Source organism: Mustelus asterias, chromosome 28 (genome assembly GCF_964213995.1).
Source record: "Mustelus asterias chromosome 28, sMusAst1.hap1.1, whole genome shotgun sequence".
NCBI lineage: Eukaryota > Metazoa > Chordata > Chondrichthyes > Carcharhiniformes > Triakidae > Mustelus > Mustelus asterias.
Window position 1 is genome coordinate 18,889,588 of NC_135828.1, and position 20,118 is coordinate 18,909,705.

Below are 20,118 nucleotides of genomic sequence, written 5' to 3' on the forward strand. Positions count from 1 at the left end.
TTCTTCTGTCGGGAAAAAGATACAAAAGCCTGAGGTCATGTACCAACCGACTCAAGAACAGCTTCTTCCCTGCTGCTGTCAGGCATTTGAATGGACCGACCTCGCTTCAAATTGATCTTTCTCTACACCCTAGCTATGACTGTAATACTACATTCGGCACTCTCTCCATTCCTTCTCTATGAACGGTATGCTTTCTCTGTACAGTGTGCAAGAAACAGTACTTTTCACTGTATACTAATACATGTGACAATAATAAATCAAGTCATATCAATGGTTCGTTTTAGACTTATGATTCCAGATTTTTATTGATTGCAAATTTCATCATCTGCCGTGGTGGGATTCGAACTTGAGTCCCCAGAGGAATACCCTGGATTGCTAGTCCAGCGACAATATTATTATGCTATTTCCTCCCCATGATGAGCAGGTTTTTGCTGGCAGTAAGAGGTAGTGTTGCTCCCAGTCTGAAAACTGCTGCATTATAGGACCAAGTGTTTTGGGATTTAAGAAGGTTGGGTAAAACGAGTGAGAAATGGTAGACAAATCATTTTCAGCTGAACTTGTCCTGCCAGGGTTCCATTGTCTACAATTGTGAGCAGTATTTGAGGACAGGAAACAAGGATAATGAGGTCAGGGGGTTCCTCTTCAATATCTAGATTGGTGTCTGATATAATTGAAGTCGCAAATCCATTTTTATTCCTTCCTGGGATGAGGGCATTTATTGCCCATCCCTAATTGCCCTTGAGAAGGTGGTAGTGAGCTACCTTCTTGAACCATGTGGTATAGTTACAGCCACTGTGCTATTAAGAAGGGCATTCCAGGATTTTGGCCGAGCAACAGTAAAGGTACGGCGATATGTTTCCAAGTCAGGATGGTGAGTGACTTTGAGGGGAACTTGCAGGTGGTAATGTTCCCGTGTGTCTGCCGCCCCTCTCCTTCCAGTGGTGGCAGTCACGGGTTTGGAAGGTGCTGGTGAAGGAGCCTTGGTGAGTTGCTGCAGTGCATCTTATAGATGGTTCACACTCTTGTGCACCAGTGGTGAAGGGACTGAATGTTTGTGGAAGTGGTAGCAATCAAGCGGGCAGCTTCGTCCTGGATGGTGTTGAGCTTCTTGAGTGTTGTTGGAGCTGCACTCATCCAGGCAAGTGGGGAGTATTCCATCACACTCCTGACTTGCACTTTGTAAATGGTGGACAGGGTTTGGGGAGTCAGGAGTTACTCACTGCAGGATTCCCAGCCTCTGTCCTACTCTTCCACCATAATTAAGGCTTCACCCCGGACATACTCTCTTCTACCTTCTTCCGTCTGGAAAAAGATACAAAAGCCTAAGGTCCCGTACCAACCGACTCAAGAACAGCTTTTTCCCTGCTGCCATCAGACTTTTGAATGGACCGACCTTGCACTAAGCTGATCTTTCTCTACACCCTAGCTATGACTGTAACACTACATTCCGCACCCTCTCCTTTCCTTCTCTATGTACGGTATGCTTTGTCTGTATAGCGCACAAGAAACAATACTCTTCACTGTATGCTAATACATGTGACAATAATAAATCAAATCAAATCAAACTCTTGTAACCACAGTATTTAAATGGCCCATCCAATTCAGTTTCTGGTCAAAGATGATCCCAAAGGATGTTGATAGTGGGGGGAATTCAGCGATGGTAATTCCAATTGTTGCATATATAAGGTTAAAATGTGCTAACCACTGTGCCACCGTGCCGCCCTTGCTTGTTAGGTGCATTGGCCATGCTAAATTCCCCCTCATTGTACCTGAATAGGCACCGGAGTGTGGCGACTAGGGGATTTTCACAGTAACTTCATTACAGTGTGAATGTAAGCCTAGTTGTGACACTAATAAATAAACTTTAAACTTTTAAACTTTAAATAGAAGGAGAGGGCAACACAGAAAATATTCCAGACCAAAGCATCAGAAGAAAGTTCATACTTCCAACTGGTATTCTAATATTTGAGAGTGACTATATTCTGTAATGATTTATTTCATTGTTCCTGAATGGGTCTTGTAATTGGAACAGCATTCTATTGAGGAGTTTATTCAGTTTGTTAATTGTTTTAATAAGGTTGTCACCAGTTGTTAAAAAATAACCTATTAATTGTTCATGATAGAGAGTGACTGATCCTGCTTTAATTTACCCAAAACCAAAACTTCCGACTATCTCACGCACACTTACTTAAGATTACGAGGTGAGGTCTATCCCTTTGTGGGGAGGTTCCAAAATCACGCTGAGGAAACATCACCTCCATGTCGTAACACAATGAACCCTCGAAGGTGAGCGATGCTGGAAAAGGACTAGCAGTTACAAACTCTCGCTCGCTATGTCAAACTATTCTGTGGAAAGTGAGGAAGGGTGTATTGTTGGACATGAGGTCTTTAACATAAACTAAAGAGTGTCTGTCATGTTTAAACCTTTGCATTTGATGAAAAGGACACAAAAATCATGTGGTTATTTTCCTTTGAACTTGTTAACAGTGCGGGTTGCAGAGACAACGACCATGCTGATCTCGGGGAGTAGAAGTGAAACTTGGACACGCTTTGAAGGTAAGATGATTTCCCCCCTTTTGGGTCGAATTGCATATTAGCATTGTCGGAATCTCTGTGCTGTTTGGTGTAGGTTTACTAAACTAATACAGGAATGAGCCGGTTAGCTTATGAGGAAAGGTCGAAGAAGTTAGGTTCGTATCCACTAGAGTTCAGAAGAGTAAGAGGCAACTTGATTGAAACCTTTAAGATCCTGAGAGGGTCTCGACAGAGTGGATGTGGAAAGGGTGTTTCCTCTTGTAGGAGAATTTAGAACCAGCGGGCCACTGTTTGAAAATAAAGAGTCACCCATTTAAGACAGAGATATTCTCTGGAACTCTCTTCCTCAAAAGGAAATGGAAGCAGAGTCCTTGAATATCTTTAAGGCAGAGCTGGATAGATTCTTGACTAGCAAGGGGGTGAAAGGTTATTAGGGGTCGGCAGGAAAGTGGGGTTGAAGTTACAATCAGATCAGCCATGATCTTATTGAATGGGGCAGCAGGCTCAAGGGGCCGAGTGGCCTACTCCTGCTCCTAATCCATATGTTTATATGTTTTGAAGGATGAGGTTGAACAGAATGGTCTCGGGAATGAGAAGGTTTGCAAAATCTAGCTACAATGGGCAGCATGGTGGCACAGTGGTTTGCAGAAAAGCAAAGCACACCTAGAACATCGGGAACAGACTTGAGTTCCCAGGATTATTTTTCAGCTGCCTCAGTGTGAGAATTTTCAGTCATTATAAATAACATTCAACTTAAATAGAAGGTTTGCTCTTTCTATCAATAGTGGTACCCAATCTGTGCCGATATATATTGATGCCTTACTTCACAATGCTAATTTTAAAGTTCCATGCATTACAATAATAACGACACCTCGAAAATACTTAGTGCTTTGAGATATTCTGAGGCCATGACAGTTACTATATAAATCCAGGTTTCTTGCTTTAATTTAGCTCAGCCTTCTGATTTGCAGCAACTGCTACGTGATTACTTTGCTTACATTCCAAAGATATCTGTGGTCCATGTCTTGTTCCACATGGTCAACATCAAGAAGATTTCTTCTTATCCATTAGCTTCGATAGGTAACATATCAAACTTCTCCTCCATTGTTGCTCGATCGTCCAAATGCCTGAATGGTTTCATTCCCTCACTTGTCAACGCTGCACACTTCAGTGCCTCTGTCTCTCTGTAGTTTGTTGGAAGTTAGGGCAGCGCGGTGGCACAGTGGTTAACACTGCTGCTTCACAGCACCAGGGCCTAGGTTCAATTCCGGCCTCAGGTCACTGTCTTTGCGCAGTCTGCACATTCTCCCCATGTCTGCGAGGGTTTCCTCTGGGTGCTCCGGTTTCCTCCCAGAGTTGTGCAGGCTAGGTTGATTGACCATGCTAAATTGACCCTGAGGGCGGGATTCTCTGGCCGCGCTCGCCTGAAAACCGTCTTCAATGGACCTTTACATGGTCCCCCCCACCCCCAGTCCGCAGAATTCCCGTGACGGGCAGGATGAGAGAATTCCAGCCTTAGTGTCACAGGGATTAGCAGGGTCAATACATGGGGTTATGGGGATTGTTGTGGGTGTAGACTCGATGGGCCAAATGTCCTCCTTCTGCAGTGTAGAGATTCTATGATTCTAAGTTAGGCTACACTCCCTCAGAAGCCACTGAGGATGGCCACATAAGATTCTACATTGGTGCCTCCAAGCTGCTATTCACATCTGGAGTCAATTCAACAATCCTCCATCCAACCCCAGTAAGGTGGTGGAAACATAAAAACATCGAAGATAGCAGCAGGAGGAGGCCATTTGGCCTTTCGAGCTCCACCATTCATTACGAACATGGCTGATCGTCCAACTCAATAGGCTGATCCTGCTTTCTCCCCATAACCTTTGATCCATTCGCCCCAAGTGCTACATCTGCCCGCCTCTTGAATAGATTCAATGTTTTGGCATCAACTACTTTCTGTGGTAATGAATTCCACAGGCTCAACATTCTTTGGGGGAAGAAATGTCTCCTCATCTCCGTCCTAAATGGCCTACCCCGAATCCTCAGACTGTGACCCCTGGTTCTGGGTTCGGAGACTGGTCTCATATTCGTCAACGTCATGTCATCTTCCAGTTGCTCCATTCATTCAAGGAATGGGCAAAGGAAGATCTCACTGTCGACACTGTTTTTATCAGTCCTCAACATGCATATTCAAAATAAACCATTATTCTTCATTGGCTTGATGAGTGGTTGGGATGAGAGCTCAACACGCGACAACCTCTCATCCAAGCAGTTTGCTATTGGATAATAAATCTCCATTTTGCTCCCAAGAGCCTCTTTTGTCCACCTATGGCCTTCTGGGTTAGCAGGCAAGTCTGTGTGGTTTCTGGATGGGCCTTTGGACTGTGTACACCACTATTTCCTGATCTCCCATCTGCCGTATTGGACAAATCTCCAGTTTGAACTCCATTCCCACCCTCCACTCGACCAAATCCCTCGCTGTTCACCTTGGATCATAACGGATGTGAGGTTACGTTTGTCTGATTTGCTGCAGTGCATTGAGCTGGAGTTTGTTTAATTCTTCGATCACGGCGGAGGGGCCTCTCTCCATCAATATCGTGCCTGGGTTCCAGGGCTACTTCGAAATTCAGTTTGAATCAGACAATGCCCATAAGGCTGGCTATACCCTCTGGTCAAAGATGCAAGATTCAGCCAATTTGTGCTGGTTCTGGAAGATTCTTCAAATTGCGTTCATTTATTAATTTTAGCGAAAATCTCCAGTGTAACCTAACCAGCGCAATTTGGTTAGCACTGCTGCCTCATGGTGCCAGGGACCCAGGTTCGATTCCCGGCTTGGGTCACTGTCTATGCGGAGTCTACATGTTCTCCCTGTGTCAGCATGGGTTTCCTCCGGGTGCTCCAGTTTCAACCCACAATCCAAAAGACGTGCTGTTTAGGTGCATCAGCCATGCGAAATTCTCCCTCAGCGTACCCGAACAGGCGCCGGAGTGTGGCAACTAGGGGATTTTCACAGTAACTTCATTGCAGTGTTAATGTAAGCCTACTTGTGACTAATAAATAAACTTTAAAACATATTGGTGCATCTTCCCAATTTCACCCATAGAATCATAGAATCCCTACAGTGCAGAAGGAGGCCATTCAGCCCATCGAGTCTGTACCGACCACAATCCCACCCAGGTCCTATTCCCGTAACTGTCATTTACCCTGCTACTCCCCCTGACATTAGGGTCAATTTGACATGGCCAATCCACCTAACCTGCACATCTTTGGACTGTGGGAGGAAACCGGAGCACCCGGAGGAAACCCACGCAAACACGGGGAGAATGTGCAGACTCCGCACAGACAGTGACCCAAGGGCTGGAATCGAACCTGGGTCACAGGTGCTGTGAGGCAGCAGTGCTAACCACTGTGCTACCGTGCCGCCGGAACATTAATCCCAATTGATCCTTTTTATGGGCAGTATTATCTATGCATCATAGGATAGCCCAACTTCCAGGACTCTTAAGAGTCTCAGCAAGTCGAATATTAATTTCCTGGACACTGCTGCGAGGGAAGAAAAGCATTGGAGATGGGAAAACGTTTTGAAGAACATTGTGGTTGGAGCCGGATGTTCACTTGAGGAAAACATTCAGGGATCCAGCCAGAGTTGACAAACTGAACACATCATCTTGCAAACTGCACTTGAACCTTTCAACATTTAGTCAGTGACAGTGTGCGAGCTTAACTGCATCAAACTGTAAATTTCAAGAGACAGCATTGCCGATTCGATGGACCCTGGTGTGACCTTGGAAATAAAAGTCCAACGCCAAAATTAAGATCAATAAACCTTGCGGGTCAAACGTTGTGGTCTGCAGTGCATTCCCTGAGTTTCTGGAGACGATTTGCAAAAAAGAAACATTATAATAAAGAAACATCACCTCACCAACTAAATATTTTTTGATTTGATTTATTATTGTCACGTGTATTGGGATACAGTGAAAAGTATAGTTTCTTGCGCACTATATAGACCAAACATACCATTCATAGAATACATAGGAGAGAAGGAAAGGAGAGAGTGTAGAATGTCGTGTTGCAATTACAGAGAGGGTGTAAGAAAGATCAGCTTAATATGAGGTAGGTCCATTCAAAGGTCTGATGGCAGCAAGGGAGAAGCTGTTCTTGAGTCGGTTGGTGCGTGACCTCGGACTTTTTTATCTTTTTCCTGATGGAAGAAGGTGGAAAAGAGTATCTCCGGGGTGTGTGGGGTCCTTAATTATGCTGGCTGCTTTTCATAGAATCATAGAAACCCTGCAGTACAGAAAGAGGCCATTCGGCCCATCGAGTCTGCACCCACCCCAATCCCACCCAGGCCCTACCCCCATATCCCTACATATTTTACCCACTAATCCCTCTAACCTACGCATCTCAGGACACTAAGGGGTAATTTTTTAGCATGGCCAATCAACCTAACCCGCACATCTTTGGACTGTGGGAGGAAACCGGAGCACCCGGAGGAAACCCACGCAGACACGAGGAGAAGGTGCAAACTCCACACAGACAGTGACCCCAAGCCGGGAATTGAACCCTGGTCCCTGGAGCTGTGAAGCAGCAGTGCTAACCACTGTGCTACCGTGCCGCCCATTTTCCAAGGTAGCGGGAAGTATAGATGGAGTCAATGGATGGGAGGCTGGTTTGCGTGATGGATTGGGCTACATTCACAACACTTTGTCAGTTCTTGCAGTCTTGGTCAGAGCAGGAGCCATACCAAGCTGTGATATGTCCAGAAAGAATGTTTTCAGTGGTGCATCTGTAACAATTGGTGAGAGCCCTAGTGCCAAATTTCCTTAGTCTTCTAAGAAAGTAGAGGCGTTGGTGGTCTTTACTACAGCAGTTGCGTGCAGGGATCAGGACAGGTTGTTGGTGAGCTGAACATCGAGAAACCTGAAGCTTTCGACCATCTCCACTTCATCACTGTTGATGTGTACAGGGGCCTATCCTCCACTACACTTCCTGAAGTCGATGACTATCTCCTTCGTTTTACTGACATTGAAGGAGAGATTATTATCATAGCATCATTACGCCAGATTCTCTATCTCTTTCCTGCACTCTGACCCATCTACGGTGGTGTCGTCAGCAAACTTGAAACTCGAGTTGGAGGGGAATTTGGCCGCACAGTCATAAGTGTATAAGGAGTATAGTAAGGGACTGAGAACACATCCTTGTGGGGCATTGGTGATACACAAAATCTTAACTCCTGTAGTTACATAGTAAGAATAGACAAAAGGTTCTGCAAAGCAGCACTACTGAACAACATCATTTTTTTTTCGCTTGCAGATCCATTTCCAGAAACTTCCACCATGTTGATTTCCAAGAATCCCAAGGAAGAACGGAGAATATTTGGAGGTAAATGTCCGTGTCAGTCCAGATTAACAGAGTGTGGGGGGTGGGGTTGGGGAGGGTGGGGGGTAGGGTGCAGGAAAAACTTCAGTTGGGGAATGTTCTCTGAAGATTAGACTTGGACCTGAGATGACTTGCACCACCATATAGAATCATAGAATCCTACAGTGCAGAAGAAGGCCATTCAGCCCATCGAGCCCATACCAACAACAATCCCACCCAAGCCCAGTAAGCCCACATATTTACCCTGCTAATCCCCCTGACATTCAGGGGTAATTTCGCATGACCAATCCACCTAAACTTCCAGAACTGAAAATTAGAAAGGGGGTGGCAAAGAGAGATATTTGAGGGGATTCTTTTTCCTAATTTATCTTTTGTACAGCAGTATAGATCAATAAGGAGTTTGTCCACAAGACAAGATACAACCATTGGAGGTCTTGTGGAAAAGTGGGTAGCACCTCTACCTCTCAGCCAGAAGCTCTGGGTTCAGGAGTCACTCCAGGACCTGATGACCCAAGAAGATGCGTCCATAATGTGGCCAAATCAATCAGCCTCAAAATCCTTCCGCTATTCTTCCTAGCAAGCAGTGAGACCAGGAGAGATTCCTGGTCAACATGTTACAGAATGCAAAGGGAACAACTGCATTACTTTTCCAAACGTAATCATAAAACCATAAGATTTGGAGCAGAATTAGGCCATTCGGCCCATTGAGTCTGCTCCGCCATTCGATCACAGCTGATCGGTTTGTCAAACCCCATTCTCCCACCTTTTCCCCGTAACCTTTGACCCCCTTACTAATCAAGAACCTATCTATCTCGGTTTTAAATACACTCAATGACCTGGTCTCCACAGCCTTCTGCAACCATGAATTCCACAGATTCGCCACCCTCTGGCTGGAGAAATTCCTCATCTCAGTTCTAAAGGGCCATCCCTTTACTCTGAGGCTGTGCCCTCGGATCCCATTCTCTCCGACTAATGGAAACATCTTCCCCACGTCCACTCTATCCAGGCCTTTCAGTATTCTGTAAGTTTCAATGAGATCCCCCCTCATCCTTCTAAACTCCATCGAGTACAGACCCAGAGTCCTCAACCACTGCTCATACACCAAGCTTTTCATTCCCGGGATCATTTCTGTGAACCTCTTCTGGACTTTTCCAAGGCTGGCACATCCTTCCTTAGATTCGGGGCTCAAAATTGCTCACAATATTCCAAATGAGGTCTGACCAGAGCCTTATAAAGCTTACAATCATGGACCAATCCAGTGTCATCCATGGTTGCTAACATCCGCCCAGAGCATGGCACCTAAAGGAGATTGCAAAGCGACTCCCAGGATTCATGGGGCGGCACGGTGGCACAGTGGTTAGTGCTGCTGCCTCACAGTGCCAGCGACCCGGGTTCAATTCCCGGCTAGGGTCACCGTCTGTGTGGAGTCTGCATGTTCTCCCCGTGTCTGCATGGGTTTCCTCCGGGTGCTCCGGTTTCCTCCTACACTCCAAAGATGTGCGGGTTAAATGGATTGGTATTGGCATGGTAAATTTCCTCTTAGTGTGAGGGGAACTGGCAGGGGTTACATGGGGTTACGGGGATAGGGCCTGGGTGGGATTGTTGTTGGTGCAGACTCGATGGGCCAGGTTTGGTGGATTGGCCATGCTAAATTGCGCCTGCTAAATTGCCCCTTGGTGTCCAAAGATGTATAGGTTAGGTGGATTGGCCATGGTAAATTGCCCCTTAGTGTCCAAAGATGCGTAGGTTAGGTGGATTGGCCATGCTAAATTGCCCCCTTGATGTCCAAAGATGTGTAGGTTAGGTGGATTGGCCATGCTAAGTTGCCCCTTGGTGTATCAGGATTTGTAGTTCAGGGGGATTAGTGGGGTAAATACATGGGGTTACGTGGATAGGGCGGCGGGGAGGGCCTGGGTTTCAATGCTCTTTCGGAGAGTCGTTGTCGATTCAATGTTTATTATATCCAAAATAGTTCAGGTTTCTCTCAAATTCAATGCAAACTCAGATCAGAGAAAATAAATATTGCTAAATCACACAGAGACTGATTCCATTCTCGAGTAACTGAATACATTTTAGTTTGCCTGCTAACGCAGCAATTGATAGTTGCAGTTCGCACTGTGGGAATCCTGTTAACAGTTTGTGCCTTGTTTTCAGATCTATATCTTTATGCAACGTTGGTGTGTTCTCTGGGGATTATATCGGTGATGCTTTTTGCAGCCATTATCATTTGTCAGACATTGAAAAACAGGAAGAAAACAAGAGGTGATAATCCAAAAGATAAAGTTGACACTTTCGCATGTCTCCCTTATCAGGCAAATCATTTGCTTTCACTTTATGTGCACAGAACCCTTCATTGCTTTTGCATTTATTTTTTACAGGGAGAAAATATTTGACAAAAGGCCCCAATAGCAGGTATTGTTTTAACATCATTTTGTGGAGAGCTGTGTCGTGGAAAATGTAATATTTTTTCACTTACGTTGCCAACTCAACAGTTTTTAAATGCAGTCCAAAAAAAATTGATGTGTCTTCATTATTACAGCACAAATTTATTTGGTTTATTATTGTCACATGGATGCTGTTTGTAATATATATCAATGACTTGGAAGAAAAGGTAGCTGGTTTGATTAACAAGTTTGTGGATGATACTAAGATTGCTGGAGTTGTGGATAGCGATGAAGGTTGTCAGAGAATAAAGCTGGATATAGATAGGCTGGAAAATTGGGCAGAGAAATAGCAGATGGAATTTAATCCAGTCAAATGGGAGGTGATGTATTTTGGTAAACCCAATTCAGGTGGGAGCTATAAAATAAATGGCAGAACCATCAGGAGCATTGACACACAGAGAGATCGAGGAGTACAGGCCCACAGATCCTTAAAAGTGGCAGCACAGGTGGAAAAGGTGGCGCAGAAAGCATAAGGCATGCTCGCCTTCATCGGACGGGGCATCGAGTATAAAAGTTGGCAAATTATGTTACAGTTGTATAAAATATTGATTGGGCCACATTTGGAATACTGTGTCCAATTCTGGTCACCGCACTGCCAGAAGGATGTGGATGCTTTGGAGAGAGTGCAGAAAAATGTTTACCAGGATGTTGCCTGGTATGGAGGGTGTTAGCTGTGAGATGTGCGGGGGAAGATTTTTACACAGAGGGTGGTGGGGACTTGGAATGCACTGCCAAGTGAGGTGGTTGAGGCAGATATGTTAGCCACATTTGAGACTTATCTTGATAGGTATATGAACAAACAGGGAATAGAGGGATATAAGCGGTTGGTTAGATAGGTTGATTAGGTAATGTGATTGGTGCAGGATTGGAGGGCCGAAGGGCCTGTTCCTGTGCTGTACTGTTCTTTGTTCTTTGTATTGGGATACAGTGAAAAATATAGTTTCTTGCACGCTATACAGACAAAACATACCATTCATGGAGTACATGGGGGAGAAGGAAAGGAGAGGGTGCAGAATGTAGTATTAGAGTCATAGCTAGGGTGAAGAGGAAAATCAGCTTACTATATGGTAGATCCATTCAATAGTCTGATGGCAGCAGGGAAGAAGCTGTTCTTAAGTCATTCATATTCATATTCATCATGGAGTGCGGTTACAAGTGGTGTACCTCAGGGATCTGTTTTGGGGCCACTGCTGTTTGTAATATTTATTAATGATCTGGATGAGGGTATAGTTGGGTGGATTAGCAAATTTGCTGATGACACCAAAGTCGGTGGTGTGGTAGACAGTGAGGAAGGGTGTCGTAGTTTGCAGGAAGACTTAGACAGGTTGCAAAGTTGGGCCGAGAGGTGGCGGATGGAGTTTAATGCGGAGAAGTGTGAGGTAATTCACTTTGGTAGGAATAACAGATGTGTTGAGTATAGGGCTAACGGGAGGACTTTGAATAGTGTGGAGGAGCAGAGGGATCTAGGTGTATGTGTGCATAGATCCCTGAAAGTTGGGAATCAAGTAGATAAGGTTGTTAAGAAGGCATATGGTGTCTTGGCGTTTATTGGTAGGGGGATTGAATTTAGGAGTCGTAGCGTTATGTTGCAACTGTACACAACTCTGGTGCGGCCGCACTTGGAGTACTGTGTGCAGTTCTGGTCCCCACATTACAGGAAGGATGTGGAGGCTTTGGAGAGGGTGCAGAGGAGGTTTACCAGGATGTTGCCTGGTATGGAGGGGAGATCCTATGAGGAGAGGCTGAGGGATTTGGGATTGTTTTCGCTGGAAAGGCGGCGGCTAAGAGGGGATCTTATTGAAACATATAAGATGATTAGAGGTTTAGATAGGGTGGATAGTGATAGCCTTTTTCCTCTGATGGAGAAATCCAGCACGAGGGGGCATGGCTTTAAATTGAGGGGGGGTAGTTATAGAACCGATGTCAGGGGTAGGTTCTTTACCCAGAGGGTGGTGAGGGATTGGAATGCCCTGCCAGCATCAGTAGTAAATGCGCCTAGTTTGGGGGCGTTTAAGAGATCCGTAGATAGGTTCATGGACGAAAAGAAATTGGTTTAGGTTGGAGGGTCACCGTTTTTTTTTTTAACTGGTCGGTGCAACATCGTGGGCCGAAGGGCCTGTTCTGCGCTGTAATGTTCTATGTTCTATGTTCTATGTAAGTCAGTTGGTACATGATCTCAGACTTTTGTAAATTTTTCCTGACGTAGGAAGATGGAAGAGACTTTACAACTTTGTTCGGGCAAGGCTCATAAAATCCCACCCGAGGCCAACAGAGAACTCCGTTCTGCGGGCTGCGCCTGCCACGATTCTTGGGTGGGCATGGCGGTATAATTCCGGCCAGTATGTCCAGGGTGCGTGGGGTCCTTGATTCTGCTGGCTGCTTTTCCAAGGCAGCGGGAAGTGTAGACAGAGTCAATGGATGGGAGGCTGGTTTCTATGATGGACTTGGTTACGTTCACAACTTTTTATAGTTTCTTGCGGTCTTGGTCAGAGCAGGAGCCCAGACCAAGCTGTGGTACAACCAGAAAGGCTGCTTTCTATGGTGCATCTGTAAACGTTGGTGAGAGTTGTAGCGGACATGCTGAATTTCCTCAGCCTCCTGAGAAAGTAGAGGCGTTGGTGGGCTTTCTTAACTATAGCGTCGGCATGAGGGGACCAGGACAGGTGGTTGGTGATCTGGACACCTAAAAACTTGAAACTCTTGCCCATTCTGTGCTGAATAAGAGTTGTTGCTCTCCCCTCTATTAGGGACCAGATCAGAAATTCCAAGATATATTATGAAGTTAGCCTAGACCCTAACCTTTTCTTTTGATTTTGGCATGAGAGTGAGCATAACATATTCCACTCCAGTTATGACTCAGAGACCCACAAGGAAGCCTTTATTAAAACAAACTTTATTTTTAAGAACACACAATTAGAATATAACAAAATTTGCATAACTTCTACTAATTAAAATACTTAAACATGACAAAGTACAATTCCTAACAGGGTGGCACGGTGGCACAATGGTTAGCATGGCTGCCTCACAGCGCCAGGACCGGGTTCAATTCCCGGCTTGGGTCACTGTCTGTGTGGAGGCTGCACGTTCTTCCCGTGTCTCCATGGGTTTCCTCTGAGTGCTCCGGTTTCCTCCCACAGTCCAAAAGAATCATAGAATCTCTACAGTAGCAGAAGGAGGTCATTCGGCCCATCGAGTCTGCACCGAGCACGATCCCACCCAGGCCCTATTCCCATAACCCCTCATATTTACCCTGTTAATCCCCCTGACACTGTGGGGCAATTTAGCACGGCCAGTCCACCTAACCCGCACATCTTTGGATTGTGGGAGGAAACCGGAGCACCCGGAGGAAACCCACACAGACACGGGGAGAATGTGCAAACTCCGCACAGACAGTGACCCAAGCCGGGAATCGAACCCGGGTCCCTGGCGCTGTGTGGCAGCAGTGCCAACCACTGTGCTACCGTGCCGCCCTTGCTTGTTAGGTGCATTGGCCATGCTAAATTCCCCCTCATTGTACCTGAATAGGCACCAGAGTGTGGCGACTAGAGGATTTTCACAGTAACCTCATGGCAGTGTTAGTGTAAGCCTACATGTGACACTAATAAATAATATTTAAATAAAGTAGCAATCTCTATTGTTCCAATGTAAGCAACACGTCCATTGAAATGACTCCCTTTTTCAGAACCAGTTAGCACCAAAAACCGATATGCTCATGTGGATGCTCGATTTCCAGCCTTTTGATACCTTCTGGACAGAGATCCGGAAAGACAACTTTCTCATTCTCTTACAGCAACCTCCAGTGAAAGATCCACCCCCAAACAGCAGAATTTCTGATAAATAGACTTATTTCCTGGCACATCCCAGTCTCCAAATCCAGAAAAAGAGACGCAGAGAAAGCAACATCTCTCTAAAGATCCCAAACAGCAGACTGCCCTTGATTTCTCAATGTGTAAGCCTCGCTCCACCCAGTCGCCTGATTTTTTTTTGTCTTTGTCAATCAATCCAATCAAACCCTACTCTGCAAAACCCCAGGGACTACTAAAATAAGAGAATAGTATAATTCAGATTAAAACAAGCATACTAGCAATTAAGAGCAATTATATTGCTGCAGTAACGATATAAAGCTGCCTAGTATTGACCCAGTGACACCAGTTAGAACAGACTGATTTCAAAGAAAACATATTCTGCACCAGCACAGTGGCACTGCGGTTAGCACTGCTGCCTCACAGAGCCAGGGACCCGGGTTCAATTCCCGGCTTGGGTCACTGTCCACACTGTCTGTGTGGAGTTTGCACATTCTTCCCATGTCTGCGTGGGTTTTTTCTCCGGGTGCTCCGGTTTCCTCCCACAGTCCAAAGATGTGCGGGTTAGGTGGATTGGCCGTGCTAAATTGCCCCTTAGTGTCACGGGAACTAGTTAGGGTAAATGCATGGGGTTATGGGGATAGGGTCTGGGTGGGATTAAGGTCGGTGCAGTCTCGATGGGCCAAATGGCCTCCTTCTGCACTGTATGAATCTATCTATATCTAAAGCTAAAATTATAGTTTCTTTTCATTCATTCATGGGATGTGGGCGGCGCTGACGAGCCTGCATTTATTGCCCATCCCTAATTGCCCTGGCTCGCTCGGCCATTTCAGAGGGGAGTTGAGAGTCAACCACATTGCTGTGGGTCTGGAGTCACATGTAGGCCAGACCAGGTGAGAACGGCAGGTTTCCTTCCCTGAAGGGACAGGAGTGAACCAGATGGGTTTTCATGACAATGATTTCATGGTTATCATTTGACTTTCATTGGATTCAAATTACACCATCTGCCATGGTGGGATTCTAACCCGGGTCCCCAGAGCATTACCCTGAGTCTGGATTACTAGTCCAGCCAGCACCTCCCCAGAGTGGCCAAGACAGGTGCAGGGGAAAAAAATCAAATCTTTTATAAAGGAAAGGGAGCTTGTGGAATTTGGAACTAATTCCTAAATATGCAAAATACTGCGGATGCTGGAATCTGAAACAAAAACAGAAAATGCTGGAAAATCTCAGCAGGTCTGACAGCATCTGTGGGGAGGGAATAGAGCCAATGTTTTGAGTAAAGGTGACCTTTCGTCAGAAAAACAGTTCTGACGAAGGGTCATCTCATCTGGACTCGAAACGTTGGCTCTATTCTCTCCCCACAGATGCTGTCAGACCCGCTGAGATTTTCCAGCATTTTCTGTTTTTGTCCTAAATATGCAATCATGTGCTCACCTATTATTGTGAATTATAATTACTAAAATATTATTGAAGGATGTGAAGGCATTGGAGAGAGTGCAGAAAAGATTCACAAGAATGGTTTTAGAAATGAGGAACTTCAGTTGTGAGGATAGGTTGGAGAGGTTGGGACTGATCTCCTTGGGGAAAAGAGGAGATTCGATGGAGATGTTCAAAATAATGAGGGAGCTGGACAGAGGAGATTGGGAGAAACTGTTCCCGCTCTTGGGAGGATTGAGAAAGAGGGCACAGATTTAAAGTAATTGGCAAAAGAAAGAAATGTGTGGAAAATCCTTTTCATGCACTGAGTGGTTAAGGTTTGGAGTGTACTGCCCGAGAGTGTGGTGGAGGTAGCTTCAATCGAAGCATTCAAAATGGAAGGAGGCTGTTATCAAGGAAGAATGTGAAGGACTACAGTGAGAAATGGGGGAAGTGACACTTAATGAATTGCTCATTCAGAGAGCTGGCGCAGACACGATGGGCTGAATAGCCTCCTGCACCGTAACAATCTGGAGGTGCTGCACTAATAGGACCTTTCAAGACTGGGAGGGAGAGGTTTCATTGGGTATGGCTTTCAAAGGACTTGGAGGAAAGGCAGATAAATAGAGTTGGTGTTCACTTCTCCGATGACCTATTTGAATCGAATGGCAAAGCGGGAAATTAATGGTCGACGACATTCTTATGTTGATGCACTCCAATTGGATTTCCAATCGATGGACTGCTGATTGAGAATGAATTGCCGGAATTTTACCACCACGCTCGCCCTGGAATCAGAGTGGCGTGGCTCGCAGAACGGAATTCTCCCGCCTCCGACGGGCAAGGTCCTAAAATACCAGCCATTATCTGCATTGGGTTGGTTTGCAAGAACTGAACCAATTCAATCCCCGGTTGGAACACACCACCATGGAACTTGAGGAAAGGACAGTTTTCATAAATGTTGGATCAATCCGATGTTGCAACTTAAATTACAGAGGGACAGCATGGAATTTTATCATCCAGTGTCTGGATAAAAACTCACTGCAAGAACAGGTACATAGTTGGCAGCCTTGAGTCTGGATTCACATTCGAATTTTTAAATATCGACACTTTAAGTATTTAATATAAATGTTTTTTAGAAATTTAAGAGAGTTGAGTCCATTACTGTGGTTTTTATTGTGGACTTCTGAGGAATAAATGACTGCATCCAGAAACTAAATTAGTGTTGTAATTATAAAGATATGTTGATTGCTTTTTGGTTTTCATTAAGACAGTCATTCTGGCTTGAATAGATATTAATTTTTGCAAATTAGGGACTTGTAAAAACTTTTTCTTGCAAAATTGGGTTTTAAGGTTTATTTTATTACTGTCACAAGTAGGCTCACATTAACACTGTGATGAAGTTACTGTGAAAATCCCCTAGTCGCCACACTCCGGTGCCTGTTCGGGTAACACTGAGGGAGAATTTAGCATGGCCAACGCACCTAACCAGCACGTCTTTCGGACTGTGGGAGGAAACCGGAGCACCCTAGCTATGACTACGCAGACACGGGGAGAACATGCAGTTTCCACACAGATAGTGACCCAAGCCGTGAATTGAACCCGGCTCCCTGGCGCTGTGAGGAAGCAGTGCTAACCACTGTGCTACCGTGCCACCCATGTGAAGTCCTATCAGACATGTAGCTATTTCCATTACTTATATATATATATAAATTTGTGTGGCGATGTGTTCCTCACTGTCAAGAATAGGTCCTAAAGCAGTAGTAGGCAACCTCAGGCCTCATGGGCCCATCAGGGTTCTGAGTGCAGCTCGCAAGACATTTTGTTGACTGTTACCCACGCACAAGGTTGGCACATTCTACTTGTTCCCGCCTGTGTATTTCTTTTGCTACTGAAGTGATACGCAAGTGGGTCAAGGCCACGTGAAGTGAGGTGTCTGCTGTTTGCTCACAACATTGACAGCGAGAGCCATGCGCTCCCTCTGTGTAAATATTTATTTTTACCATTTGAAGCTGATAGTACTGTTGATATATAAATGATGAAGCATTTCCTATAACTCGTTATGAAATATTCAGTGTGTGTTAAATGTATTTAATCTTATTCATGATTGGTGAACAAGGCCGATTTCAATCTTGCGGCCCACTGAGATGAAGGAGGGCCACTCATGCGGCCACTCACTAGCCGAGGTTGCCCATCACTGCTTTAAAGAATACAGTCGTAAAGAATATATGCTCTCACTGCTACAATTGTCTATCTCGACCAAACTGACAGAGCACATAAAGAGGCTATTTGGCCCTTCTTGTCCATGCTGATCCAAAGACACCCAGGTGCCCTTTCTAAACCCATCTTCCTGCACATGACCCATAGCCCTCCAATTTATCATGGCCATTCCACCTAACCCGTACATTTTTGGACTGTGGGAGGAAACCGGAGCACCCGGAGGAAACTCACGCAGACACAGGGAGAATGTGCAGACACTGCACAGACAGTGACCCAAGCCGGGAATCGAACCCGGGTCCCTGGCGCTGTGAGGCAGCAAAGCTAACCACTGTGCCATCATGCCACCCAGATATTTTTTTTATTGAGTTCAAATTCCACCATCTGCTATGGTGGGATTCAAACCCGGGTCCCCAGAACATTAGTTGAGTTCATGAATTAAGAGTCTAGCAATAATACCACTAGACCATCCCCTCCCCTGTTTGAAACACAGTTGATATTGGGTACACCAACCCAATCCATCACGCAAATCAGCCTCCCATCCATTGACTCTGTCTACACTTCCCGCTGCTTCGGAAAAGCAGCCAGCATAATTAAGGACCCCTCACACCCCGGACGTTCTCTCTTCCACCTTCTTCCGTCGGGAAAAAGATACAAAAGTCTGAGGTCACGTACCAACCGACTCAAGAACAGCTTCTTCCCTGCTGCCATCAGGCTTTTGAATGGACTTACCTTGCATTAAGTTGATCTTTCTCTCCACCCTAGCTATGACTGTAACACTACATTCTGCACTCTCTCGTTTCCTTCTCTATGAACGGTATGCTTTGTCTGTATAGCGCGCAAGAAACAATACTTTTCATTGAATGTCAATACACGTGACAATAATAAATCAAATCAAAATAAACTGTGGAAGTCGGAGGGAACAGGTTAAAAATTATGCTCGGCCAAATATGCCACTTCCTGATTGATACGAGGTCTAACCAAGCGTATTATCTTCCCGTCTGTAGATTGGATGATGAGATGAGCCATGTGGATAACAGTTTTGTGTTTTACAGTTCAGGGGAAACGGTGCTGAGCATAGGGAGCATGTCTCTCCTCCAACCCAGATCAGAAAAGAAAAAGATTGCTGCACAAGATCCTCCGCCACCTATCCCGGTTAAAAGTAGGTTTCAGTTGATCTCACACAAGTTTCAATGTAAAACAATAATGGTGTCGATTCTTTGGGCCTTTGGTTTCTCCATCACAACAGCGAGTTGCATTTATGTAGCGCCTTTAAGGAAGGAAAAGTTGCTTTGCATGATGACTGACTTTGATGCTTTGATTTGTTCGTTGGATGTGGGCATTGCTGGCTAATCTTAGAAGGGGAAATCTTCCCGTCCCACCTGCCATCGTAGTGGGTGGGGGGGCAGACAATGATGCGTTGACCTTGGGAGGGATTTTCCGGTTTTGTGGCGAGTCTCTGAGAGGAAAATCCCACGCAGAATCTCTACAGCGCAGAAGGAGGCCATTCGGCCCACTGCTTCTGCACTGACTCTCCAACAGAGCACCCTATCTCACACCCTATCCCTGAAACCTCACATATTTATCCGCCTGAACCACACTTTCTGGGCAATTTAGCATGGCCAATCAACTAACCTGCACATCTTTGGATTGTGGGAGGAAACCGGACACCCGGAGGAAACCCACGCAGACACAGGGAGAACGTGCAAACTCCACACAGTCACCCAAGGCTAGAATTGACCGTGGGTCCCTGGCGCTGTGAGGTAACAGTGCTAACCACTGTGTCACCATGCTGCCCATAAATACTGGCTAGGCCAGTATCTATTGTCCATTGCTAATTGCCCTTTGATAAGATGGTGGTGATCCACCTTCTTGAACCACTACAGACCATGTGGTGTAGGTCGACCCACTGTGCTGTTAGGGAGGAAGTGCCAGGATTTTGAATTGATGATAGTGAAGGGATGGCGATATATTTCCAAGTCAGGGTGGTGTCCGGTTTGGAGGGGAACTTGCAGACGGTGGTGTTCCCAATGTGTCTGCTGCCCTTGTCCTTCTAGCTGGTAGAGGTTGCGGGTTTGGAAGGTGCTGTCGAAGAAGCCTTGCTGAGTTGCTGCAGTGCATCTTGTAGATGGTCCAGAAGTACTTCATTGTCTTTGAAATGGTTTAGGACATCCAGGAAATGTGACAGGCAAGATAGAAAAACAAGGTCCTTTTTAACAACTAACTATCAAATTAGTTGGATGGCTCCCAGTGCTAATCTTTGGACCTGAATTGTGTGAGCTTATCTCAGTCACGCGAGCAGAAGAGGTGTCCTCTGTTTTTTCCCTTCT

The 20,118-nt window shown here is 45.5% G+C and overlaps 1 protein-coding gene across 2 annotated transcripts in view; it reads left to right on the plus strand.

Annotated features, from left to right (window-relative positions):
- Nucleotides 1-20,118, plus strand: part of vstm4a (V-set and transmembrane domain containing 4a) — a 67,871-nt gene that overhangs the window by 22,348 nt on the left and 25,405 nt on the right. For both annotated transcript variants that reach the window (XM_078199317.1, XM_078199316.1), the window contains 5 exons: nt 2,488-2,556; nt 7,846-7,914; nt 10,066-10,173; nt 10,290-10,323; nt 18,844-18,950. In XM_078199317.1, the coding sequence (XP_078055443.1) occupies nt 2,488-2,556; nt 7,846-7,914; nt 10,066-10,173; nt 10,290-10,323; nt 18,844-18,950 (387 nt within the window). The remainder of the gene's footprint in view (nt 1-2,487; nt 2,557-7,845; nt 7,915-10,065; nt 10,174-10,289; nt 10,324-18,843; nt 18,951-20,118) is intronic.